Here is a 27,869-nt window from a genome sequence, read left to right as displayed (position 1 = left end):
GAACTGTACAAAGCTTGGAACACCACTACAAACAGATCAGCCTTTTCCCTGTTGGTTACAGATTCAATATGTCCTTCCAGCAAAGCTGGGATAGATGGTTTTCTATATGTCCCTGACATTCTGTGAACGATCCTCCGTAGCTGCTTTATAGGTGTCTCAGGGCCCAGGGTTCTCCAACTATCCCTCTTTGCATTTTTAATTACTCTCCTTGCTACTGCTCTTTCCTTTTTATACTCCATAACATTATCTTAATTTCTTAATTTCCTGTAAGCTCTGTTTCTGTTTCTGACTGCTATATCACAGTTTTTATTCCACCACGGAACTAATGATCGAGCCTCAGGAACATTCCGCAGCGGAATAGTCAACTGAGCAACTTTATGAATTTCAGAACAGAGGGATTCATTCCACTCGTCTATGGAGGCCTCGCTATCAATCTCTTCCATCATATCCACAGCTTTCTCCTGGTACTCATCCCAAAGGGCAAAAGAAAAATTATACCCAGCAGCCCTCTCCTCAACTTCTACTATCAAATTTCTACCAAATCTACATAATATAGGATAGTGATCACTTCCTAGTGTGTATCTGTCCATAACATCCCATTCCCCAACCCTGGCTAAGTTTGAGGAAGTGATTGATAAGTCTAAGTGACTGCAAGTATTCTTTACAAGATTAAATCTTGTAGGCCTTCCGTTGTTTAGAAGTACCATGTTGTATTTATTTAGAAACTCCTCTACTCCCGCTCCATTACTATCTTTACTTTCACTACCCCACACAGGATTATGGGCATTGAAATCTCCAACCCAGATTACTGGGGATCTTACTTTATTCATACTTTCATCAAAACCTGATAACATCATCACATTACATGGATTATAAAAGTTAATCAAAGTTGTTTGACCACAAGAGCTCCAAACCTCCTCAGCCACAATTTCAAGGTTAGATTTAAAATCAAGTCTTCTAAACTGAAGTCTTGTTTTTATGAAATTTGCTCACCCTCCACCAGATTTACCCGTTCTGTCAGCTGTCAAACTATCATATCCAGGGATCACAAAATCTAAATGAGGCTTTAACCATGTCTCCTGTATACAGATCAAATCAGACTTGTCTTTTAAAGTTCCAACAAATCTTTTTCATTCTTGACCATTTGCAATTAAACTTCTTGCATTCCATTGTAATATTAAAAACATCCAAATACTAATTATCGGCCTCTTCATCCACATAAAGCTCCTCCATACTCTCTGACCCCGACAACTGGGAAGTATTCAGTGATTATTTCTCTGTCACATACTCATGTAATTTTTCCAGTAAAACCTGTTTCATATCAAGGAATCTCTCTGCAGCTCCAACAGCTACTTTTATCATATCCGTCCTCTTGTTTGAAGTTGTAGCCCCAACCAGTACCTCATCAACAAACGTCAAAAAAGACTCTTTAGTCATCAGCAACATGTCTGAAGGAACCATAGTTGGAGAACGCGGAATGTGCTGACTCCGCATCGTTCCAATCTTTTCTTTACTTGTCCTTTGCTCTCTGTCAACTTTCTTTACTGCCTCAGCATTTGTGTTGGTTACTAACAACCTGAATCTGCTTTGTCTTGATAATATACTCAAATCCTCTGTACACCACTACCTGCCCACACAGACACTGATCCTGAAGCGGGCATTTTATTTCCCTCATTATACTTTGCTCTCAAGCCAATTCGGGGAGACTCCTGGAGAAGAAGGTGCATTTCCCTGTGTGGCTAGCGTCCCTACAATTTCTTCCCTGGATCCCTAACATGTCAGAGGATGTGTTTCTGGAGATTACTATTCCCCTCCCTGAATTCCCAAACTTCCAGCACCTTCTCCACAGTAAATACAGATGAGAAGTATTTATTTCAGACCTCACCCATCTGCTGTGTCTCCACACATAGATGACCACACTGATCCTCCAAGGATACCTCACTCGTTACCCTTTTTGTTTCAGAGACTCATGGTATCTTCTGTAGAATCTCCTTCATCTTACCTGCTAAAGCTATCTCACACCCCCTTTGGCCTCTTGATGTTCTCTCTTCAGTGTTCTCCTACATCCCTCCTACTCCTCGAGGGATTCACCTGATCCCAGCTGATTTCCCCTGACACACAACTCCATCCCGACCAGACCCTCAATAACCCTCATCAGCCAGGGTTCCCTCATCCCGCCAGTCTCACCATTCACTCTAACAAGGACAGACTGATACTGAACCCTTCCAAACTGAGTTTCAGAGCCGCTCACTTGCCAGATGTCTGTTCACTTGGGACAACCCTCTTGTTCTACACCTCTATTCATTCCCTGACCCTTTCCATCCTCCCTCAGTTCAGTCTGTTCACTGCTCTGAACATCAGAAATAGCAGCAAGAGGAGGCTGTTCAGCCCCTCACACCTGCTCTCCCATTGAATAAGATCAAAACCACCTCACTGTGCTACAGATGCAAAGGACATGACAGAAGTGGGGGTCGGAGAGGAGGGGAGTTGTGATGTTGATTAGGGAGAACATCACCACAGCACTTAGAGAGATCCTTGTGGGGAACGGCCAGTGAGAGTTTATTGGTAGGAGTTAGAAATATGGAGATGATCACTTTGTTGGCATTTGTTGGATGCCAAATGTCAGTGAGAATCAGAAGAGCCCATGTGTAGGGAGAATGCAGATAACTCTGTAATAGTCAGAGACTTCAGCTTCCCTAACATTGACTGGGTCAGACATAGTGTCGACGGTTCGGACAGGGTAGAATTTGTGAAGTGCGTCTGGAATGGATTCACTAGCAACGTGTAGATGCCCGACTAGAGAAGGGTCTTGGTCTGAAACGTCAGCTGTACATTTTTCGATAGCTGGTGCCTGGCCTGGGGAGCTCCGTCAGCATTTTGTGTGTTAACTGGATAAAACATTTGCTTGTGGTAGGAGGCAGAGGGTGTTAGTGGGGGAATTGCTTTGCAGATTGGTTCACAGGGTCAAAGGTACATTTAATGTCAGAGAAATGTTTACAATTCACATCCTGAAATGCTTTTTATTTGGAAACATCCACGAAAACGGGAATGCCCCAAGAATGAACGACAGTTAAATGTCAGAACCCCAAAGTCCCTCAACTCCCTCCCTCCCTCCCTCACGTAAATGGCAGCGAGGAACAATCCCCCCTCCCCATTACATGAGAGGTTGGTACCATGGTCGGTAATGTTAGGGATGTTAGGTGAGAGCAGAAAAATATTTAAGAAAAGCTGAAAGGAAATAACTTCCACACAAAAGATTTTAAAAAATACAGTACAAGTGGAGGTGGAATGGAATAGAACTCCAGCTCAAATCATTTTCATCTAATTTTCAAATAATCAATCACATAAACCTTTTATGTTATGATATATAGAGAACTAATGATTTGGATGAGAACGTGGGTGAACTGATCAGTAAAATTGCAGATGACACCATCATTGGAGGTGCGGTGGACAGGGAAGATGGTGACGACAGAATGTAGATCTACCTGTAGAACCCTGTAGAATTGTGTCTATTTCTGTATAAGTATGACCTAAAATGTGATCATTTTCATGCTAGTCCTAAAATTAGATAAAGAGAGCCCAATTAAATAAATAACACAAAATCATTACACTTGTTCATTTATTTATTGAGGAAAAAGATCCAATATTACATGGCAACACGAGTGAATCTGCAGATGCTGGAAATAAATAAAAACACAAAATGCTGGCAGAACTCAGCAGGCCAGACAGCATCTATGGGAGGAGGTAGTGATGACGTTTTGGGCCGAAACCCTTCATCAGAAGTGAAGTAACATGGGATGGACGAGGGGGGATAAGAGGTGGGGGGAGGGATGAAGTAGAGAGCTGGGAAGTGATAGGCTGAAGGGAAATGGGCTGGGGGAAGGTGGAGAATTATGGGAAATAAAAGAGAAAGAAAGGTAGGGCTGGGGGGAGATTATAGTGAGGGGGGGAAAGAGAGAGAGAGAGAACCAGACTAAAATCATAGATAGGGATGGGGGTAAGGGGGGGCAGGGGTATCAATGGAGGTCTGTGAGTTGAATGTTCATGCCGGCAGGTAGGAGGCTACCCAGACGGGAGATAAGGTATTGCTCCATCAACCTGCGTGTGGCCTCATCTTGACGGTAGAGGAGGCCAAGGACGGACATTCCGGAGTGGGAGTGGTCTGTGGAATTGAAGTGTGTGGCCACAGGGAGATCCCGCCACTGCTGGAGGACTGAGTGCCGGTGTTTGGCGAAACGGTCTCCCAGTCTGCGGCGGGTCTCCCCAATGTATCACATCAGGAGCACCAGATACAGTATATCACCCCAGTTGACTCACAGGTGAAGTGGTGCCTCACTTTATAGGTAATACATAAACGTAAATATTACATGTATTTGTTGGAATAAGTATGTGAACCTCTGTGCTAATGCCTTCTATAAAAACCATTTGGAGTGAGTTGTTCCATTCAATGAGATGAGATGAGGTACCCTGCCCTATTCAAAAAATTGATGCATGTCTCAAGTTGGCAAAAGATCACCTAGACGTTCTACAACACTTCTGGGGCAATGTTCAGGCAAAAGTTGAACTTTTTGGCAGAAAAGCACATTGCTACATTTGGAGGGAAAATGATACCGCACACCAACACCAAAACCTCATCCCACTGTGAAGCTTGGTGGAAGGAGCATCGTGGTTTGGGGCTGCTTTGCTGACTCAGGGCCTGGACAGCTTGGAACAATGAATTCAAGACATTTTACAGGAGAATGTTAGGGTTGCGGTCTGTCACCTGAAGCTTAAGAGAAGGTGGATTATGCAACAATTCAATGATCCAAAAGACAGACTAAACTGACAACAGAATGGTTTAAAAAGAAGAAAATTCATGTTTTGGAATGGCTGAGTCAAATTTCTGACCTTAATCCATGAGAAATATTGTGGAAGGACCTGAAGTAAGCAGCTCACGCAAGGAAGCCCACCAATATCCCAGAGTTAAAGCGGTTTTACAAGGAGGAATGGCCTAAAATTCCTCCAAGCTGCTGTGCAGGACTGATCAACAGTTAGCGGAAACGTTTGGTTGGAATTATTGCTGTACAAGGGGGGTCACACCAGTTACTGAAAGCAAAGGTTCGCATAATTTTTCCAACAAATACATGTAATATTGGGTAATTTTTCTCAATAAATAAATGAACAAGTATAAGGTTTTTTGTGTTATTTATGTAATTGGGTTCTCTTTATCTAGTTTTAGGACTTGCGTGAAGATCTGATCACACTTTAGGCCATATCGAAAATTCTACAGGGTTCACAAACTTGCGAGCACCACTGTAGGTAGGCAAAGTGGTGAAGAAGGCATTTGATACCCTTGTCTTCATCAGTCAGGGTATTAAGTGCAAGAGTTGTCATGACATGGTGCAACTGTACGAGAGATTGGTGCAAACACACTCGGAGTGTTGGACACAATTCTGGTTACCTGGTGGCAGCAAGGATGACAAGAAGCTGGAAATGGTGCAGAAATATTTCAGTCTGATGTTGTCAGAACTACTCCTTGAGTGATGAGGAGAACCTGGACGAGCCTGGACTGTTTTCCCTGAGGCTGAGGGCTGAGCTTATTGAGGTTTACAAAATGCACAGGTAAGGTGGATGGTTACAGTCCTTTTCCAAGGGTCACGGAGTCTAAACCCTGTGGACAGAGGTTTCAGGTGAGGGGAAAGTGTGGTTAGTTGTGGAATGAGCTGCCAGAGGGAATGGTGGAGGTGTGTCTAATTAAAACATTTAAAAGACAACAAATTACAACATGGATAAGTGCTTGATAGGAAAGGTTTAGAGGGATGAGGGCAAGATGTCGGCAAATGGGATGTGTTCAGGAAGACAGCTCGGTTTGCAGAGACACGTTGGGCCGAAGGGCCTCGGTCCGTGCTGTCTGCCTCTCTGCATCTGATTAGGAAGAGCAGGACCTTGCAGCACAATGGGGTGAAATCAGGAAGTTTTGCTGCAGCTGCGTCAGTAATCCCAGTGTTTCCGACACCTCGCGATGTCACGTTGCATCAATGTCCCCATCTCACTGAGAAAGTTGTTTGCCTGACAGTTATTTATATTTCACCACAGGACAGAAGATAAAACAGTAGGAGCCGGAACAGGCCCTTCAGCCCATCATCTCTGTGCTGACCATTTATTTATACTTCCCCATCTTTCCACCCCCCTGCTCTACACCTCTGTTTATTCACCAGCGCCTTCTATGCTCCCTCAGTTCAGTCGATCCACAGCTCTGAAGAACATGGAGAATAGAATCAAGGGGAGGCCATTCAGCCCCTCACCTGACAAATGCCTCTTCACTGTGCTGATGCCATTTCCCTGGATTCCCCTTCGCATCCAGACCTCTACCCAGTCAGTTCAGATTGGCAGCAACATCTCTTCCACAGTCTCCATCAGCACAGGTCACCACACGACTGTGTGTATAGCACCCGACCCCTCCACTCTACTCTTTATTTCCCTCTGACCGTGAGGATCAGCACAGCTCCAATGCCATATTTACATTTGTTGATGATACCACTGCTGCTGGCCGCATTAAAGGTGGTGACGAATCTGCATATAGGAGGGAGGCTGAAAACCTGGCTGAGCCTTGTCACAATAACAACCTCTCATTCAATGCCAGCAGGAGCAAGGAGCTGATTAGTGACTTCAGGGGGTCCATGAGCCAGTCCTCATCGGGGAATCAAAGGTGGAGAGGGCCAGCGACCTTAAATTCCTCCATGTTATCATTTCCGAGGATGTGTCCTGGGCCTGGTACACAAGTGCGATTGTGACGAGAGCAAGTCTGTGTCTCTAATATCTCGAAAGTTTGTGGAGATTCAGCGAGACATCTAAATCCTCACCAAACTTCCACAGATGTGTGGTGGAGAGTATATGGAGGGGTTACGTGATGGCCTGGTATGGAACCATCAAAGCCTGTGAATGGAAAATCCAACCGAGAAGTAGTGGACCATCAGAGGGACTTCACCCTCCCTCGCTTTCCGTGGGTTGCAGCTTTTGCTTCCAGGGGCACTGGACGTCACAGCTGACCACGTCCGACCTTTGTGCCGCCTTCTCCCTTGGCCTTCAGCCACTGCAGCGCTGCCTCCATCACCCAGCAGCAGGTGGTGGGTTTAGGAGGCAGCAGCAGACAACAGGCCCCGATCCCGTGGTGGATGGAAGCCCCTGCTGCAGAGGAGTGTAGCCGACTGGCACCTTCCAGACTGCAGGAGTACGTGCTGAGGGACGCACTGAAGGGACAGGGTTCCTCTGCCGCTGGACAGTGAGTGGCCGGGTTTGTGTGAGGAAGTCTCTCTATTATTGTAGTAGTGAACCATCCCGGGGCCACTTGAGCGGAAACGGTCTGATCGGTTTCAATGAAAGTAAAAGAACACTAATGAATGACTCTGAATGTAAATTCATTGGGTAAAGGCATTACACAGTTTATTCTGGTGAATATTTTTATGGTAAATAAAGTCTGTTATGATTTAAAAAAAAATCAACTTGTTGGGTGTGTTTGGAGTGAGGGAGACCATACCTGCCATTGGAGCCGGGTTGGACATAGTGAAGTGAGGAAGCCTCTTCATATGAACGGCAGTGGAAATCAGAGCTTCACTGAAAAACCGAATGCTTTCCACCCTGTGATGTATAACGTCCAGTCCTGTGTTTTTTCCTGCAGCCACTGGTCATCATCACAACTGCATCTGTCTCCTCACAGCACAATATTCTCTCCACATCACTAGTTTCATGGCATGAACTCAGTTAACTCAGTTAATTTAACAGTTGCTTTAAATGTTTACTCAGCCACAGTTTTAAACTCCAGTCTGGCTCTCTACAGACCTCGAAAAAATTAAAAACGAGCCGCTGGAGGAACTCAGCGGGTGAGGCAGCATCTGTGGAGGGAAACGGAACATCGACATTTCGGGTTAACAGCCGCTCAGATCCTTCAGCATCTCGATTCTTGCTCGAGATTCCAGCATCTGCAGTCTCCAGTGTCTCTATTTTCAGAACTCGTCCCTTTCAGTCCTGCCTCAGACTGAGCCAGGCTCTTCTCTCCGGCTTCAGTTATGTTCTGCCTCTTATGCCAATCACGCCCTCTGCACTGCCAAGAGCAGCTCACCAGAGGCCTCTGACCTGGGCCAAACGCCGATCGGCTGTCTGGCTTCTCCTTGCACAATCCAATCATCTTCCAGGCGAAGGTCCTGCCTATCCCGGGGGTGAGCCTGTGGACATTCAGTTGTCGCATCTGTCACACTAGGGTTTTGCAGGACGGGGGTAACCCATGCACAACACTCTTCTTTTCGCAGCCGGGCATGGGGCTGTCCATGGCTGAGGCTTTCGTTATGTTCCCACCTGTTTAATGTGTTCCTGATCCCACCTTGTTGTGGAAATGGCCCTTTGAACACTCGTAGGAATAGAACCGTCATTCACGAGACTGCAGCGCCCCTAGTGGACACTCGCGGTACTGCAGGGGTTCAGCGGCTCCCCGAAAGTGAAAGGATCCTGAACCCGGAAGTACCGGGAGTTAACATGGCTACGAAAGGACAGGTCGAGAGTTGGACCGACGAGGCAATTTGTCCCATTTGCCTGGATTTCTTCAGCGATCCGGTGATACTGGAGTGTGGACACAACTTCTGCCGCTCCTGTATCAATCGGTGTTGGGAAAGGGAGGAGAGAAACTCCTGCCCGGAATGTAGAGAGGAGATTGCAGACCGCACCCTCAGGGTCAATCGGGCCTTAGCAAATCTGTCTGAGAAAGCGCGAAAACTAAACCTGAATCCGAAAGAGAAGGAAAGTAAACTTTACTGCGAGGAACACGAGGAAGATCTGAAGCTGTTTTGTGAAAACGACAAGAAACTGCTCTGTGTGATCTGAAGAGATGCGCGGGAACACAAGTCTCACAACTTCCTGCCGATTAAAGAAGCCGTTGAAGTATATAGGGTAAAACAAATCGATTTTGATCACCTGATATTTTTTCATTGCATTTTTGTTTTCTAACCCGTCCTCTTCTAGTCCGTGCTGAACGCTTACTCGTCCCACTGGCCCGCACTGAGCCCATAACCCTCCATTCCTTTCCTGTCCATATACCTATCCAATATTACTTTAAATGACAATACCGAACCTGCCTCTACCACTTCTACTGGAAGCTCGTTCCACACAGCTACCACTCTGAGTAAAGAAATTCCCCCTCGTGTTACCCTTAAACTTTTGCCCCCTAACTCTCAACTCATGTCCTCTTGTTTGAATCTCCCCTACACTCAATGGAAAAAGCCTATCCACGTCAACTCTATCTATCCCCTCATAATTTTAAATACCTCTATCAAGTCCCCCCTCAACCTTCTACGCTCCAAAGAATAAAGACTTAACTTGTTCAATCTTACCCTGTAACTAAGCTGCTGAAATCCAGGAAACATTCTAGTAAATCTTCTCTGTACTCTCTCTATTTTGTTGACATCTTTCCTATAATTCGGTGACCAGAATTGTACACAATACTCCAAATTCGGCCTTGTACAATTTTAACATTACATCCCAACTCCTATACTCAATGCCCTGATTTATAAAGGCCAGCATACCAAAAGCTTTCTTCACCACCCTATCCACATGAGATTCCACCTTCAGGGAACTATGCACCATTATTCCTAGATCACTCTGTTCTACTGCATTCCTCAATGCCCTACCATTTACCATATATGTCCTATTTGGATTATTCCTACCAAAATGTAGCACCTCACACTTATCAGCATTAAACTCCATCTGCCATCGTTCAGCCCACTCTTCTAACTGGCCTAAATCTCTCTGCAAGCTTTGAAAACCTACTTCATTATCCACAACGCCACCTACCTTAGTATCATCTGCATACTTACTAATCCAATTTACCACCCCATTATCCAGATCATTAATGTATATGACAAACAACATTGGACCCAGTACAGATCCCTGAGGCACACCACTAGTCACCGGCCTCCAACCTGACAAACAGTTATCCACCACTACTCTCTGGCATCTCCCATCCAGCCACTGTTGAATCCATTTTACTACTTCAGTATTAATACCTAACGATTGAACCTTCCTAACTAACGTTCCGTGCGGAACCTTGTCAAAGGCCTTACTGGTCCATATAGACAACATCCACTGCTTTATCCTCGTCAACATTCCTCGTATCCTCTTCAAAAAATTCAATAAGGTTTGTCAAACATGACCTTACACGCACAAATCCATGCTGACTGTTCCTAATCAGACCCTGTCTATTCAGGTAATTATATATACCATCTCTGAGAATACTTTCCATTAATTTACCCACCACTGACATCAAACTGACAGGCTATAATTGCTAGGTTTACTCATAGAACCCTTTTTATACAATGAAACCACATGAGCAATACACCAATCCTCTGGCACCATCCCTGTTTCTAATGACATTTGAAATATTTCTGTCAGAGCCCCTGCTATTTTTACACTAACCTCCCTCAAGGTCCTAGGGAATATCCTGTTAGGATCCGGAGATATATCCACTTTTATATTCCTTAAAAGCGCCAGTACTTCCTCCACTTTAATCGTCATAGTTTCCATAACTTCCCTACTTGTTTTACTTACCTTACACAATTCGACATCCTTCTCCTTAGTGAATACCGAAGAAAAGAAATTGTTCAATATCTCCCCCATCTCTTTTGGCTCCACACATAGCTGTCCACTCTGATTCTATAGGGACCAATTTTATCCCTCACTATCCTTTAGCTATTAATATAACTGTAGAAACCCTTCAGATTTATTTTCACCTTACTTGCCAAAGCAACCTCGTATCTTTTAGCTTTTCTAATTTCTTTTTTGAGATTCTTCTTACATTCTTTATATTCCTTGAGCACCTCATTTACTCCAAGCTGCCTATATTTATTGTAGATCTCTCTTTTTCCTAACCAAGTTTCCAATATCCCTTGAAATCCATGACTTTCTCAAACTTTTAACCTTTCCTTTCAACCTAACAGGAACATAAAGATTCTGTACCCTCAAAATTTCACCTTTAAATGACTTTCATTTCTCTATTACATCCTTCCCATAAAACAAATGGTCCCAATCCACTCCTTCTAAATCCTTTCACATCTCCTCAAAGTTAGCCTTTCTCCAATCAAAAATCTCAACCCTGGGTCCAGTCCTATCCTTCTCCATAGTTATATTGAAACTAATGGCATTGTGATCACTGGACCCCAAGTGCTCCCCAACACATACCTCCGTCACCTGCCCTATTTCATTCCCTAACAGAAGATCCAACACTGCCCCTTCTCTAGTTGGTACCTCTATGTATTGCTGCAAAAAAGTATCCTGCACACATTTTGCAAATTCCAAACCATCCATACCTTTTACAGTATGGGCTTCCCAGTCTATGTGTGGAAAATTAAAATCTCCCACAATCACAACCCTGTGCTTACTACAAATATCTGATATCTCCTTGCAAATTTGCTCCTCCAATTCTCGCTCCCCATTAAGTGGTCTATAATACACCCCTATAAGTGTTACTACACCTTTCCTGTTCCTCAATTCCACCCAAATAGACTCCCTAGATGAGCCCTCTAATCTATCCTGCCAAAGCACTGCTGTAATATTTTCTCGGACAAGCAATGCAACACCTCCTCCTCTTGTCCATCCGATTCTATCACACCTGAAGCAACAAAATCCAGGAATATTTAGTTGCCAATCACACCCCTCCTGCAACCATGTTTCACTAATAGCTACAACATCATATTTCCAGGTATCACTCCATGCTCTAAACTCATCCACCTTTCTTACAATGCTCCTAGCATTAAAATAAATGCATTTAAGAAAATCTCCACCTCTTCCTCTCTGTTTATCTCTAACAGTACAAAGAACTTCACTGTCTTCTTTTTCTTCCTTCTCCCATACATCTGTTCCTACACTCTGGTTCCCCTCCCCCATTGTGTCTAGTTTAAATCCACTGGAACCTCTCTAGCAAACCTACCTGCAAGAATATTCGTCACCCTCCAGTTCAGATGTAAACTGTCACGCCGGAACAGGTACCACCTTCCCTGGAAAACTGTCCAATTATCTATAAATCTGAAGCCCTCCCTCCTGCACCATGTCTTCAGCCACGTGTTGATCTGCACAAGCTTACTATTTCTAAACCTGCCTGCACGTGGCATGAGGAGCAATCCTGAGATTGCTATCCTGGAGGTCCTGTCCTTTAACTTGGCACTTAGATCCCTAAACTCACCTTTCAGGACCTCCTCACTCTTCCTACCCACGTCACTGGTCCCTACATGGACCACGACATCCGGCTGCTCACCCTCCCTCTTGAGAATACTGAGAACTCGATCCGAGATATCGCAGTCCCTGGCACCAGGGAGGCAACAGACCATCCGGGATTCTCGATCTCCTCCACAGAACCTCCTATCTGTCCCCCTAACTATCGAATCCCCTGTCACTACTGCTCTCCTCTTTTCCCTCCTTCCCTTCTGAGCTGAGGGTCCAGTCTCGGTGCCAGAGACGCAACCACAGCAACTTGTCCCTGGTAGGTCGTCCCCACCAACAGTATCCAAAATGATATACTTATTGTTGATGGGAACAGCCACAGGGGTGCTCTGCTCTTCCTGTCTATTCCCCTTCCTTCTCCTGACAGTCACCTGTCTCCTAACTCCTGGGGGTGACTATCTCCCTGAAACTCCTGTCTATTTCTGCCTCTGCCTCCCGAATGATCCGAAGTTCATCCAGCTCCAGTTCCCTAACATGGTTTGTCAGGAGCTGCAGCTGGATGCACCTTTTGCAGGTGTAGTCATCAGGGACAGCTGTGCTCACCCTGACTTCCCACATACTGCAAACGGAGCACTCAACTGCCCTAACTGCTGCCTCCGTTACCTACTCCTAAGCTAATTAGATTAATTAAAGGAGCTTACCTGGCCTTACCTCACCTGGAGTGAAGCTCGTACTCAGCCTCTGCTCACTTTTTAAATTCCACTGCTGATCTCAGAGGCTGACTTTCACGTGCTTGCGCAGTCTAGCCTCTTTGCCCTGATCAGTTAAAAAAGAAACAGCTTCTCTCCAAGCTTCTTTTACCTCTTCCCTCTCCGCCTCTTGCTTCAATTTAAATGACCGTTTTTAAACTTCCTCTCCTTTTTAAACCTTTGGCGTGTGACGTCACATGCCTGCGCAGTCTAGCCTCTTTGCCCCATCAGTTAAAAAAACAGCTTCTCTCCTAGCTTCTTTTACCTCTCCGCCTCTTGCTTCGATTTAAAGGTTAAATCCCTGGTGTATATGACAATAAACTGCCTGAATCGGCACTGCATCTTTATTGTCTAATTCCTTCACTCTCTGCTTCCCAGGACCGGGTTAAATCTGCGTTGGACTCTCTCACAGAAAAGAAATCCAAGCTCGAGGAAATGGAGCGGCAACAGAAAGAGAAGATTTCTGGAGTTCGGGTGAGACTTCTTGAGGAGAATTTCCAATGTCGTTGTGTAGTTTTTAAAAATTTATTAAATTTTTAGAAAATTACAAAGAATAAATGTAATGATAAAATAGTAAGAGAGAGAAAAAATAATATTAACCCTCCCCCCATAACCCTTGTTTAAAGAAAGAAAAAAAAGAAAGAAAGAAGAGAAAGATTGCCTGGATATCAGAGGATCCCCACATGCTCCATGGAGTTAAAAATAATTTTAATTTTTATTTTTACTTTCCCCAATTACTTTATAATTTTATCTTCAAAGGACCTTTAATTTAATCCTATATTTTGTAGGTATGGGAGCCAAATTTTCAAAAATATATCATATTCATTTCTTAGATTGTATGTAATTTTTTCAAGTGGAATACAACCATATATTTCATTATTCCAACGATCCATAGTTAATTATAAATCGTTGTGTAGTTTTGTTCCCTTTAATGCAGAATATCAGCTTTGGTGATCATTTTCAATCCTGGCCTTTTGTGCGGTCAGTGGGGAGTTAGCATGTACTCCTTGTGAACACGATGGGCCGATATTGCCATAAATCCTGGTTGAATGTTTAATTCACTACCGTAATTAACCCTGTGAAGGTGGGTGGTCTGTGAATCAAGTGTAAATGAATGGGTCAGTGAGGAACAGTGGGTTTCAGGGAAAGTGAGGGAGTGGGGTTGAAGCTCTTGAGAACCAGCATAATAATTTAATGGACTGAATGGTCACTGTCCATGTCATAAGGAAATACTTTACAGCCAAATAATAAACCAGCCTCTCCTTTCATTCGACAGGAACAGTCACACAGTGTTCAGTGCCACATCACATCCCAGTTTGCTGAACTGCGCCGGATTATCTCCGAGAAAGAGCAGCACACACTCCGAGATCTCAGGGAAGAAGAGGAGAGGATTCTAAATCCAATGGAGAAAAATCTTCGAGAGATTCAAGAGAATTTAAATTCCATCTACGAGGAAATCTCAAAGTTACAGGAACAGATGGACCAACAAGAAAATGTGATGTTTCTCATGGTGAGTAATTTGAGTTGGTTTCTGCAGAGGGCACAGTGAAAGAATAATGTATTTTGATCAATGTGGTCTTTACAAATATTGCAGCTGTAAACTGATTTAAACCAGACAGATGTTTTGACTGTTTCAGATTGTTGTTGTCCCCAAACCAGCCTCCCACAACATCTGTACATCACAGGACAGTCTGCAACCTTCTTGGTAATGAGTTACTCTGATCAGAGCACTGAGCTGGTGATTGTTTCTGTGATTCCCACGTATAATATCCCCTGAGACTCAGAGTAACACCCAGTTACAGTCACAGGCTGTGAGTGTGTCTGGTGTGGTGGGTGTGAGGGTCTCTCTGTCGATCAGTGGGAACTGAGGTTGAATTGCAGAATGTGACCCACACATCAGACTTACCATCTATATCCAGATTGCATCAGATTCACTGTTTTAGAGAATTTTGCACTGTCTGTTTTCCTTTTCAGATATATTCTTCTTCGGATTATATCCCAATTTACATCATAGACAGGTCTTTCAGTCCATTCTCTCCTATCAATTTCCCTGCTTCACAAGCCTCCTCCCACCTCCTCACCACACCCAGCAACAGTGCCCCGAACTCCATGGTCCCTCATGTGTTTATCCAACTTCCCCATTACAATCAATCTCTGCTGTTCCACTTCAACCACTCCTGTGGCTGTGAGTTCCACCTTCTCTTGCCAAACCACCTGGCATTTTATGTTTAATTTAAGGTCTCCCATAAATAGAGATGGTTTCTCCAATCTAATCTGTCACTCATTTTAAATTCCTCCATCTTATCATCCTGCCATCATATCCAGATAAAAATACACCACCTGTCCAGCCTTTCCTGTCAGTTGCATCCATTCATTTGTGGCGTAATTTTCAGAAACATTCTTTGTAATTTTCCCCGTGGTTCTGAACTGTTTGTGTGTGTGAGTGACTGTGGGAGTGGGAACTTGTGACACCTTGTAATGACCTGGGTGAAATTCAGGATGTGGACAGTGAGCCTAAATCTTCTCAATTTGTGTTTTATTTATTCCAGGAGGAAGCTCGTCGAAAGAGGTGGTAGGACATGCTCTTTACTGAAACCCTTTCTGGATTTGTGAAATAATTCAAAATTGCAGAATGTGACCATCGGTTTAATATTTACAGGACTAGTGACGATGTCGGGGAATTGTCAGTGACAGATGGAGCCCTGCCAGATGAAAGATTCTATCACCCCTATTTTCTGAACACAGCATTGAGAGAAACACTTGATGCCATTAATCAAGGTAAGACTTACAAAGATTCATTTGTCCTTCTTTATGATAACAATTGCAGAATGCCAATGAGATGGCTTTATAGAGCCCCTTGTGGTTGAGCCCACTCGTGGCCCTTAGGGGCCAGTGATATAATTGACCCCCCAGTTTGAGAGGGATGAGATAAAACCAGATGTGTCAGTATTACAGTGAACTAAAGGGAATTACAGAGGCATGGGAGAGGAGATGACAAAGTTGATTGGAAGTGGATACTGGCAGGGATGACAGCAGAGCAGCAAAAGCTGAGGTTTCTGGAAGCAGGAGCTCTGACGGAGATCTTTCAGATGTCATTAGAAACGGGGATTGTGCCGGAGGATTGGCGTATTGCTCATGTGGTTCCATTGTTTAAAAAGGGTCCTAGAAGTAAGCCTAGCAATTATAGACCTGTCATTTTGACATCAGTGGTGGGTAAATTAATGGAAAGTATTCTTAGAGATAGTATTTATAATTATCTGGATAGACAGGATCTGATTAAGAGTAGCCAGCATGGATTTGTGCGTGGAAGGTCATGTTTGACAAACCTTATTGAATTTTTTGAAGAAGTTACGAGGAATGTTGACGAGGGTAAGGCAGTGGATGTAGTCTATATGGACTTCAGCAAGGCCTTTAACAAAGTTCCACATGGAAGGTTAGTCAAGAAGGTTCAGTCGTTAGGTATTAATGCTGGAGTAATAAAATGGATTCAACAGTGGCTAGATGGGAGATGCCAGAGAGTAGTGGTGGATAATTGTTTATTGGGATGGAGGCCGGTGACTAGCGGGGTGCCTCAGGGATCTGTTTTGGGCCCAATGTTGTTTATAATATACATAAATGGTCTGGATGATGGGGTGGTAAATTGGATTAGTAAGTATGCCGATGATACTAAGGTAGGAGGTGTTATGGATAATGAGGTGGGTTTTCAAAGCATGCAGGGAGATTTATGCCGGTTAGAAGAATGGGTTGAACGTTGGCAGATGGAGTTTAATGCTGAGAAGTGTGAGGTTCTACATTTTGGCAGGAATAATCCAAATAGAACATACAGGGTAAATGGTAGGGCATTGAGGAATGCAGTGGAACAGAGAGATCTAGGAATAACAGTGCATAGTTCCCTGAAGGTGGAGTCTCATGTAGATAGGGTGGTGAAGAAGGCTTTTGGAACGCTGGCCTTTATAAATCAGAGCATTGAATACAGAAGTTGGGATGTAATGTTAAAATTGTACAAGGCATTGGTAAGGCCAAAATTGGAATATTGTGTACAGTTCTGGTCACCGAATTATAGGAAAGATATCAATAAATTAGAGAGAGTGCAGAGACGATTTACTAGGATGTTATCTGGGTTTCAGCACTTAAGTTACAGAGAAAGGTTGAACAAGTTAGGTCTCTATTCATTGGAGCGTAGAAGGTTGAGGGGGGATTTGATCGAGGTATTTAAAATTTTGAGAGGGATAGATAGAGTTGACGTGAATAGGCTGTTTCCATTGAGAGTAGGGGAGATTCAAACGAAAGGACATGATTTGAGAGTTAGGGGGCAAAAGTTTAAGGGAAACACGAGGGGGTATTTCTTTACTCAGAGAGTGATAGCTGTGTGGAATGAGCTTCCTGTAGAAGTAGTAGAGGCCAGTTCAGATGTGTCATTTAAGGTAAAATTGGATAGGTATATGGACAGGAAAGGAGTGGAGGGTTATGGGCTGAGTGCGGGTAGGTGGGACTAGGTGAGATTAAGAGTTCGGCACGGACCAGGAGGGCCGAGATGGCCTGTTTCCGTGCTGTGATTGTTATATGGTTATATGGTTAATTCGGAAGGCGCAGTTTAGATAAATCCCAAAGAAAAAGAAGTTTACTAAAGGGACGTTGAGGCAACCATGGCCAACAAGGGAAATGAAGGACAGCATGAAAGCAAAGGAGAGGGCATACAACATTGCAAAAATTAGTAGAAAGTCTGAGGATTGGGAAAATTTGGCATATGGAAAATCGTGTAGGTAGGTGTATGATCGTGCACTTTGGTTGAAAGAAGAAATGTGTAGACTATTTTCTAAATGGGGTGAAAATTCAAAAGCCAGGGTGCAAGGGGATTTGGGAGACCCTGTGAAAGATTCCCTAAAGGTTAACTTGCCAGTTGGGTTGGTAAGGAGGACAAATGCAATGTCAGCATTCACTTTCAGAGGGATGGATATAACAGCAGGGCTTTATAAGACTTTGGTCTGGCTGCACTGGGAGTATTGTGAGCAGTTTTGTGCCCGATAACTAAGAAAGGATGTGCTGGCATTGGAGAGGGTCCAGAGGAGGTTCACAAGATTGATCCCAGAAACGAAAGGGTTAACATGTGAGGAGTGTTTGATGGCTCTAATCCTGTCCTCACTGGAGTTTAGTAGAGTGAGGGAGGATTGCACTGAAACCTATTGAATATTGAAAGATGTAGATAGAGTCAACATCGGGACAATATTTCATATAGTGGGTGAGTCAAGGACCAGAGGACACAGACTCAGACAAGATCATCCTTTCTCACCATTTTGCCCTAGAGCAACCCTTGAAATAATTTTCAGGTCTCAAGGAACCCCTGTACAAAAAATATTATATCTGCAGCTCATGGTACGTTAACTTGATCAGTAAGTTGCAGATATAATAATCTAAAAATAATTGTCAGCATTGTTTTAAGTAGAGAATCAATTTGTAGCCAACCATTCTTGAAAAAAAACAGGTAGTGAAGATTAGCTTCAGTTTCTTGAAATTAATCTCTTTCTTTCCCTTTCATAAATTTCAAAAACTCAGAAGGCAAACATAATAAATTTCTGTTAAATAACTGGTTCTGCAATTCTTCGAGGTGGTTTCTTATGAGACTCTCAAGTCCAAGTAGCAGTGGAAACATTTCAGGATTTCCTTTTGCAACATGATTTTTCCAAAGATTCTCTTTTGTTTAAAATCCAAGAATCTTGTCACTTGAAGTCAGAACATTTTCTCCATGGCCTTGCAGAGACTTGTTCGTATGATGAAAAATGTCTGAAGTAGCCTAGTTTCTGCAGCCATTCTTCATCTTCAAAGCACTCAGCAAAATCTGGCCTACTATTTTCTCAATAGTCCTCCTGCAATTCACCGTTCAGCTCAAATACCCTGTTGAGAACTCTTCCTCCGTTAAGCCACCGGATTTCTGTATGTGCACTTTGTCCAGGTCTTCACACAGTTTTTTAGACATGCTCGAGTGAACTGGTCTTTGTTTAATAAAGTTAAGCATTTTTGTAGCATCATCCAGAACTTTTTTCATTTCATCACCAAGCGTTTTTGACATCAGCACCTCTCTGTGAAGAGAGCAGTGTGTTGTGACAACATCAGGGTTTTCCTTAACAGGAGAAACAAAACTTCTCATGGAGCCAACCATTGATGGGGCACCTCAGCACAGATATCAACACAGTCCCTCCAAGACAGACCTTTTGTTTTCAGCTATGAAACAAAACAGTAGATATATATATATATATATCTTGGCCTTTGCTTGTTTCAGGCAGCGCTTTGCAATAGAAAAAATATTCTTGAATTTCACCATCATTTACAAATCTTACAAATGCTACAACATGACATTTATTGGTGAAATCTGTGGACTCATCAACCTGGATAGAGAAGCTGTTGTTTTTCAGTTTATCACACAAAACCTTTTCAGTATCCTGTGACATGTCATCAGTACGTTGACTGTTTGAGAGTGAAACATCTTCAAATTCTTGTCCTAGCATTTTACCCACAATAGTTTTACATAGAAAAAAAAACATAGGAAAACATAGAAAACCTGCAGCACAATACAGGCCCTTCGGCCCACAATGTTGTGCCAAACACGTTCTTACGTTAGAAATTACTAGGCTTAGCTATAGCCCTCTATTTCACTAAGCTCCATGCACCGCTCCAAAAGCCTCTTAAAAGACCCTATCGTATCCGCCTCCACCACCATTGCCGGCAGCCCATTCCACGCACTCACCACTCTCTGAGTGAAAAACTTACCCCGACATCTCCTCTGTACCTCCTCTTCAGCACCTTATACCTGTGTCCTCTTGTGGCAACCATTTCAGCCCTGGGAAAAAGCCTCTGACTCTCCACACGATCAATGCCTCTCATTATCTGATACACCTCTATCAGGTCACCTCTCATCCTCCGTCACTCCAAGGAGAAAAGGCCGAGTTCACTCAACCAATGCGCCTCAATCCAGGCAACATCCTTGTAAATCTCCTCTGCACCCTTTCTATGGCTTCCACATCCTTCCTGTAGTGAGGTGACCAGAATTGATCACAGTACTCCAAGTGGGGTCTGACCAGGGTCCTGGATAGCTGCAACATTACCTCTCGGCTCCTAAATTCAATTCCACGATTGATGAAGGCCAATACACCATATGCCTTCTTAATCACAGAGTCATCCTGCACAGCTGCTTTAAGTGTCCTATGGACTCGGACCCCAAGATCCCTCTGATCCTCCACACTGCCGAGAGTCTTACCATTAATACTTGACACTTAATCTGGGTTGAACTCCATCTGCCACCTCTCAGCCCAGTTTTGCATCCTATCAATGTTCCACTGTAATCTCTGACAGTCCTGCACACTATCCACAACACCTCCAACCTTTGTGTCATCAGCAAACTTTCTCATCCATCCCTCCACTTCCTCATCCAGGTAATTTATAAATATCACGAAGAGTAAGGGTCCCAGAACAGATCCGTGAGGCACACCACTGGTCACCGACCTCCATGCAGAATATGACCCATCTGCAATCACTCTTTGTCTTCTGTGGGCAAGTCAGTTCTGGATCCACAATGTCCCCTTGGATCCCATGCCTCCTTACTTTCTCAGTAAGCCTTGCATGGGGTACCTTATCAAATGCCTTGCTGAAATCCATATACACTACATCTACTGCTCTTCCTTCATCAATGTGTTTAGTCACATCCTCAGAAATTTCCCTTCTCTATCACCGGCCTATCCTCCCTCTTGCACTGTCTACAAGCTTTCTCTATTTGTGAGCCAACCTCCTCTTCCCCAGTCTCTTCAATTTGGTTCCCACCCCCCAACAATTCTAGTTTAAACTCTCCCCAGGAGCCTTAGCAAACTTCCCCGCCAGGATATTGGTCCCTTATAGGATTCAAGTGCAACCCGTCCTTTTTGTACAGGTCACACCTGCCCTAAAAGAGGTCCCAATGATCCAGAAATCTGAATCCCTGCCCCCTGCTCCAATCCCTCAGTCACGCATTTATCCTCCACCTCATCCTATTCCTATTCTCACTGTCACGTAGCACAGGCAGTAATCCCAAGATTACTACCTTTGCTGTCTTGTTTCTCAACTTCTTTCCTAACTCACTGTAGTATTTTTTCAGGACCTCTTCCCTTTTTCTACCTATGTCATTGGTACCAATATGTACCATGACCACTGGCTGTTCTCCCTCCCGCTGCAGGATATCTAGGACGCGATCAGAAACATCCCGGACCCTGGCACCTGGGAGGCAAACTACCATCCCACTTTCTTTCCTGCGTCCACAGAATCACCTGTCTGACCCCCTGACTAGTAGTCCCCTATCACTACTTCCTTCCTCTTCCCTTCCCTACCCTTCTGAGCCACAGGGCCAGACTCTGTGCCAGAGGTACGGCCACTGTCGCTTCCCCCAGGTAGGCTGCCCCCCCCCAACAGTACTCAAACAGTAGCACTTATTGTCAAGGGGTACAGCCACAGGGGTACTCTCCAGTACCTGACTCTTCCCCTTCCCCTCCTGACTGTGACCCTCTTGTCCGTTTTCCGTGGGCCCCGGTGTGACCACCTGCCTATAACTCCTCCCTATCACCTCCTTGCTCTCTCTGACTAGGTGAAGGTCATCGAGCTGCATCTCCAGTTCCCTAACTCAGTCCCTGAGGAGCTGCAGCTCGACACACCTGGTGCAGATGTGGTGGTGCGGGAGTCTGGGAGACTCCAGGTCCTCCCACATCTGACACTGAGCACAGAAAACTGGCCTCACACACATACTTCCTTCCTCGCCTTGTCCCGTTACTGCCCTATCTGTCTCTCACTCCAATGCCATGCTGGCATTATTAGGCTCTCAGCAACTGTGTGACTTTTCCCTTTCTGGGTAATAAGTTCTGCTACCAAATAACTTGTGTCCTGGATCCTCTCACCGACTGTGACTTTATTAACAAAAGCTTTACTCTGTGTCTTTTGATATTCCAGTAGCCGTTTAAAATAATCAACTCTTTTACGTGTCATGTGACTGATTTATAGTTAAGTGCCTTTTCAATTATGCTTGAGCCATTGTTACATTTGTAGGTGGTTTGCCACAGATTAGACTCAATGGATCACCAGTCCGTGTAAAACCAATTGATGAGTAGCTTTCATTGTAAAGACGGACTTTTTTGTGTCCCTTGTTGCATTAGGGTCGTGAAATGACTCAGAAGATTGTAGTTCCTCATCCTTCAGCTTTTGAAAATTGTCCATAGGCCGAGGCCTAGAATCCTCCTCTTCAATCTCACATTTCCTCATCTAATAATTGCCACATTACTGTCTTTAGAGTGAAAATTTGATCTAATATACCTAATCAGATTTGTGAGCCATGATTTTTTTCATGCACAATGCCGTGCTGACTGTCCTTGCCTTTCCACGTGCTGTCAATCCTGTCTTTCAGAAACTTTATCTCTACTGATATTAGGCTCAGTGGCCTGGAGTTCCCCGGCTTGCTCATCGAGTCCTTCCTATCACCTGAGCCCCCTCCAGTCTTCCAGCAACTCACCTGTGGTGAATTGTCAAGCAAATATGTCTGCCAGGGTCTCTGCAAATTCATCCGTGTTCTAATGAGGGGCTGTGGGGTTGGGATCGTAGGCAAGGAAACAAAGAGATCCTCGTCAGCCATCTTCATTCCCTCCACCTTGTAGATTCATCTATACACACTGCTCCATGGATCTTCCCCTTAGTAATAATGATCAGGGAGGCACAGAAAGAATCTGTAATTCCCAACAAGTACCTTTATTGTCTCCACATAAGCACACATCAACTTACACAACCGATTACCTGAGTGCTCACCTGATCCTCCATGAACAGTCACAGAATAGAAAAGTTTCTCCCAGTGAATAAGAGTCTCTGCTGGCCATGTGTTCCTCATAGTCCCATTTTTAATCTCAACATCGGTGGGGCATTTCAAATCCACGATGGTGGCTCTCAGAGAGTCAATGTAGCCAGCACACTTGAATCGTCTGCTTTTGTATTCATTCCTTACCAATTCATATGTTGCATCTCAGTGTTATCGGCTGTGGGTCATGTGACTGACTTTTAACTCATTCGTACTGGTTCTACTCCAAACAGCATTCATTCATTGCCCTTTCGCCAGCAAATGACAACTAGTAATTTCTGGCTCATTGTTCTCTTCAGTATCCGTGGAGAATCATGAAGAACAGATACAGACCCCAGCAGTCACAAACCTCCAGCCAAAGAACATATCAGAAATAACTTCTTATTTGGAAATGAGCCTTAGCCCAGCAGATTACCCGAAGCATTGTGTCTACTTTAAAACACTTCTCAAGCCAAGCAACTTAAGTTCACAAAATGGAGGACAGATTTTTTCATAAAACAGCATCTTCTATCTCCTTCCACCTCATGGCAAGAGCAAAGACAATTGGTCTGTCTGCTTCCACTGTCCTTGATTCATTCAGATTGACTCATTTGTAGCCTGCAGTTCCTCCTCCTGGCCAAAAACACTGTTCACTAACAGGCTTTCCACCCCTCTCCCATCCGCTTCCAGTTCCATCTGCCATTCATCTTTCCCGGAATGGTTCCCATTATCACCTCCGTTACTGAGAAGATTACAAAACAAGACAGCCTTTGGTTTCCTGTTTTTCACTTCCTGACGCTCTCCATCACCCACCCCTGCAACCTCGCTCCATCTTCCTCTCACTTTTCCCTGTGTCAATCTCCATCTATCATTCACCTCCCAGTGTCCCCAGACTCCCCCACCCCGTTCCTCCCACAGATGCTGCTTGACCCAGTGAGTTCCTCCAGCAGTTTGTGTGAGGCCTGTTATTGGATATATTTAAGGCGGAGGCAGAGAAATTTTTGAAAGATTGGGGAATTGACGGTTTTGGCGATCCGACATAGAAGAGGATGGATGCCGTTATTGATCAGTCTCTGTCACATTGAATGAAGGGCCTGTTCCTGTGCTGTACTGTTCCATGTTGTCTGTTCCCTGTTTCAAAGAATGAGAGGGGATCTCAGGGAAACACGAAACTCTTCCCAGGCTCAATGGACAGGATGCAGGGAGGATGTTTCCCCTGTTAAGCAGTCGAGGGTCAGAGGTCACTGCCTCAGGGTGGTTATACCCTCGAGAGGATGGTGTATCTTTGGAGTTCTCTGCACCGGAGGGATGTGGGGTCTCACCGTCATTCCATTGATTTAAGGTCACAGAGTCATCTTCGTACAGCACAGAAATGGGCCTTTCAACCCATCATCTGTGTACTGACCTATTTACCCATCTACACTCATCCCATTGGCTGGTATTAGTGACACGCCTTCTGTGCCTTGTCTATTGAAATATCTGTCCAATTGAACCTTAAACGCAGTGGACTGGAGGCCTGTGACCTGTAGCTGTCACTGCTGGGTCCGCGGTTGTTTGTCATTCATTTAATGATTTGGATGAGAATGTAGGGACAGAGTTAGTAGGTTTATGAACGACACTAAAATTCGTGGTAGAGTGGACAGTGAAGAGGGTGATCTAAGCTTACAACGGGCCCTCGATCAACTGGGCCAGTGGGCCGAGGAATGGCAGGTGGAGTTTAATTCAGGGAAATGTGAGGTGTTGTATTTTGGGAAATCAAACCAGGACAGGACTGACACAGCAATTGTACCACTCTGGAGGAAGTTGTCAAACAGAAAGAGCAAGTGACACAGGTACAAAGTTCCTTCAACACTGTGACACAGTTTAGCATGCTTGCCTTCATCAGTCAGAATTCTGAGTACAGGCGCTGGGACTTCCTGATACGTGTGTACAAGTCGTTGGTCCTGCCACATTTGGAGCAGTGTGTACTGTTCTGGTCACCTTGGGATGTAACTCAGCTGGAGAGGGTGTAAACAGATTTACAAGGATGTTACGGAGGCTGGAGAGCTTGGGTTATAAGGAGACGCTGGACAGGATGGGTCCTTCTCTCTGGAACTGAAGAGGTTGCCAGAAGAAGCTGTAGAGGTGGGTAGAGCAACCCAAGAATTTATCATTAGCCTAATCACAAGACAGTTCACAATAATCTCAGTAACCTGGTAACTGGTACGCCTTTGGAGGAAACCAGAGCATCTGGGGGAAACACACACAGTCACGGAGGGGGGTGGGGGACGTAGAAAACCCCTTCCAGACAACACCGGAACTGAACTCCGAACTGAAAAAGCAGTGACGTTGTAATAAACTCGCACAAACCAGGAAGATGCCCAGCAAATGGGACTAGGTCATTAAAGCAAGTTGGTTGGCACAAACGTGTTGGGCCGAAGAGGCTCCCTGACGTCCTGTTTAAACCCCTCCAGTATTCACTCACCCAATCCCCATCTGGATCAAACAACACACACAAAATGCTGGTGAAACGTCGACAGTGCTTCTACCTATAGATGCTGCCTGGCCTGCTGTGTTCCACCAGCATTTTGTGAGTGTTGTTTGAATTTCCAGCATCTGCAGATTTCGTCGTGTTTGCCCATCTGGATCGAGTTGTTTTCCACCGCTTGCCCACACCGGTTTTTTCCATTCTTGAGGAAAGATCGGGACTTGAAACGTGGCCTGGCCACATCCCTCCAAACGTGCTGCTCGATCCGTTAAATTCCTACAGAATTGTGTGTGTGTGTTATTCGGGAAAACTCTGCTCTTTATCCCCGTGGAAAAACCTCGGGAAGATGCCGGTTGTCCATCCGCTGTGTTTGGGTAAAACCCCGGGAAAGGGTCCTGTCGGCCACCTGCCCGAGTCTCCCCCGCCCCCCCCCCCCCCGATCCCGGGGCCGCGCTGCCCGAGTCTCCCCCCGATCCCCGGGGCCGCGCTGCCCGAGTCTCCCCCGATCCCGGGGCCGCGCTGCCCGAGTCTCCCCCCGGTCCCCGGGGCCGCGCTGCAGGAGTCTCCCCCCCCCCCCGATCCCCGGGGACGCGCTGCCCGAGTCTCCCCCACCCCCGATCCCCGGGGACGCGCTGCCCGAGTCTCCCCCCCACCCACCGATCCCCGGGGCCGCGCTGCCCGAGTCTCCCCCCCCCCCCGATCCCCGGGGCCGCGCTGCCCGAGTCTCCCCCCGATCCCCGGGGCCGCGCTGCCCGAGTCTCCCCCCGATCCCTGGGGACTCTCTAATTCTCTGCTTCTCCCCCCGATCCCCGGGGACTCTCTAATTCTCTGCTTCTCCCCCCGATCCCCGGGGACTCTCTAATTCTCTGCTTCTCCCCCCGATCCCCGGGGCCGCGCTGCCCGAGTCTCCCCCCGATCCCCGGGGCCGCGCTGCCCGAGTCTCCCCCCAATCCCCGGGGACTCTCTAATTCTCTGCTTCTCCCCCCAGTCTCTGTCACCCTGGATGTGGAAACGGCGAATCCGGAGCTCGAGGTGTCTGAGGATCGGAAGAGTGTGAGACGGACCGAGACCCGGAGGAATCTCCCTCACACCGGGAAGAGGTTCACAGTCGGGGCTTGTGTGCTGGGATCGGAGGGATTCACATCGGGGAGACATTACTGGGAGGTGGAGGTGACGGGGAATCGGTGGTGGGGTCTGGGAGTCGCCGCAGAGTCTGTGGAGAGGAAGAGAGGGGTCACAGTGAGTCCGGAGACCGGATTCTGGATCATCGCGCGGATTGATGACGTGATGCGGGTTTTCACCTCCCCTGAGTCCCGTCTCCCTGCCGATCCCATCCCCAGGAGGGTGGGTGTTTATCTCAGTTACGAGTCCGGGACAGTTTCATTTTACAACGCGGAGACCAAGTCCCATCTCCACACCTTCACTGGGAATAAATTCACGGAGAAACTTTATCCTTTCTTTTGGACTGGATATGAAAACGAGTGGCTGAGAATCTGCTCCGGTTCCGCTCCGGGTCTGTAAACGGGTCGGGTCCCGTGACCGGCGTCAGGACTAAGTCACTGTAAATATAAATGTGCGGAGAGTGAAATAAACACGATCTGAGAATTATTGATCCATTAATTTTAACTCGTTCACCGCATCCGTCAATGGAACAGAAACACTGCGAAGATGATAGGAGAGGAGGAGTGATGGATGAGGGAAGCTGGGAGGTGATAGGAGAGGGGGAGTGATGGATGAGGGAAGCTGGCAGGTGATAGGGAGGGGGAGTGATGGATGAGGGAAGTTAGGAGGTGATAAGAGAGGGGGATTGGATGGATGAGGGAAGCTGGGAGGTGATGGGAGAGGGGAGTGATGGATGAGGGAAGCTGCGACGAGACAGGAGAGGGGGCGGGATGGATGAGGGAAGCTGGGAAGTGATAGGACAGGGGGAGTGATGGATGAGGGAAGCTGCGACGTGGTAGGAGAGAGGGAGTGATGGATGAGGGAAGCTGGGAAGTGATAGGACAGGGGGAGTGATGGATGAGGGAAGCCCGGAGGTGATAGGAGAGGGGAATGATGGATGAGGGAAGCTGGGAGATGATGGGAGAGGGGGCGGGATGGATGAGGGAAGCCCGGAGGTGATAGGAGAGGGGAATGATGAATGAGGGAAGCTGTGAGGTGATAGGAGAGGGGGACTGATGGATGAGGGAAGCTGGGAGGTGATAGGAGCGGGGAGTGATGGAAGAGGGAAGCTGGGAGATGATAGGAGAGGGAGAGTGATGAATGAGGGAAGGTGCGAGGTGATAGGAGAGGGGTGGATGGATGAGGTAAGCTGGGATGTGATAGGAGAGAGGGAATGGATGGATGAGGGAAGCTGGGAGGTGATAGAGGGGGTGGGGAGGGATGAGGGAAGCTTGCAGGTGATAGGAGATGGGGAGGGGAATAATGAGGGAAGCTGGGAGGTGATAGCTGGAGAAGGAATCTGGTGGGGGAGGACAGGGGTAGAAAGGGAAGGAGGAGGGGTACCAGAGGTACATACTAGGCAGTTGAGGGGAAGGAAAATCCTGACAGGGGAGCTGGAATGGGAATGGATAATGAGAGAAGCCGGATAAACGATCGGAAGGTGGGAAACCGATGCTCCTATTATCAGGTCGGATGT

At 45.8% G+C, this 27,869-nt stretch overlaps 1 protein-coding gene across 3 annotated transcripts; it reads left to right on the top strand.

Moving 5' to 3' along the window:
* The first annotated feature begins 8,502 nt into the window (after window positions 1–8,502).
* Window positions 8,503–26,836, top strand: LOC140719522 (zinc-binding protein A33-like). Of its 3 annotated transcripts, none has more exons than XM_073034229.1 (6): window positions 8,503–8,919; window positions 13,308–13,403; window positions 14,212–14,439; window positions 15,479–15,501; window positions 15,589–15,707; window positions 26,220–26,836. In XM_073034229.1, exons 2-6 carry the CDS (start codon window positions 13,365–13,367, stop codon window positions 26,750–26,752), a joined length of 942 nt encoding a protein of 313 aa, XP_072890330.1. In that variant the 5' UTR covers window positions 8,503–8,919; window positions 13,308–13,364; the 3' UTR covers window positions 26,753–26,836. The 3 variants fall into 3 exon arrangements, with proteins under 3 accessions (XP_072890330.1, XP_072890325.1, XP_072890324.1); XM_073034224.1 differs by having other exon boundaries at window positions 14,206–14,439; window positions 15,479–15,498; XM_073034223.1 differs by having other exon boundaries at window positions 14,206–14,439.
* The last annotated feature ends 1,033 nt before the right edge of the window (window positions 26,837–27,869 follow it).

Source organism: Hemitrygon akajei, chromosome 2 (assembly GCF_048418815.1).
Source record: "Hemitrygon akajei chromosome 2, sHemAka1.3, whole genome shotgun sequence".
Lineage (NCBI taxonomy): Eukaryota > Metazoa > Chordata > Chondrichthyes > Myliobatiformes > Dasyatidae > Hemitrygon > Hemitrygon akajei.
The sequence above is the reverse complement of the archived record's forward strand: the minus strand, read 5'-3'. Positions and strand labels throughout refer to the sequence as shown.

What these genes read in the sequence shown, in the direction of transcription:
- LOC140719522 (XM_073034223.1), top strand. Translation starts at nt 13,365, where the DNA reads ATGGAGCGGCAACAGAAAGAGAAGATTTCTGGAGTTCGG. An exon ending in GAAGCTCGTCGAAAGAGGTG is followed by an intron (nt 15,502 to 15,588) that starts GTAGGACATGCT and finishes TAATATTTACAG; the next exon opens with GACTAGTGACGATGTCGGGG. An exon ending in ACTTGATGCCATTAATCAAG is followed by an intron (nt 15,708 to 26,219) that starts GTAAGACTTACA and finishes TTCTCCCCCCAG; the next exon opens with TCTCTGTCACCCTGGATGTG.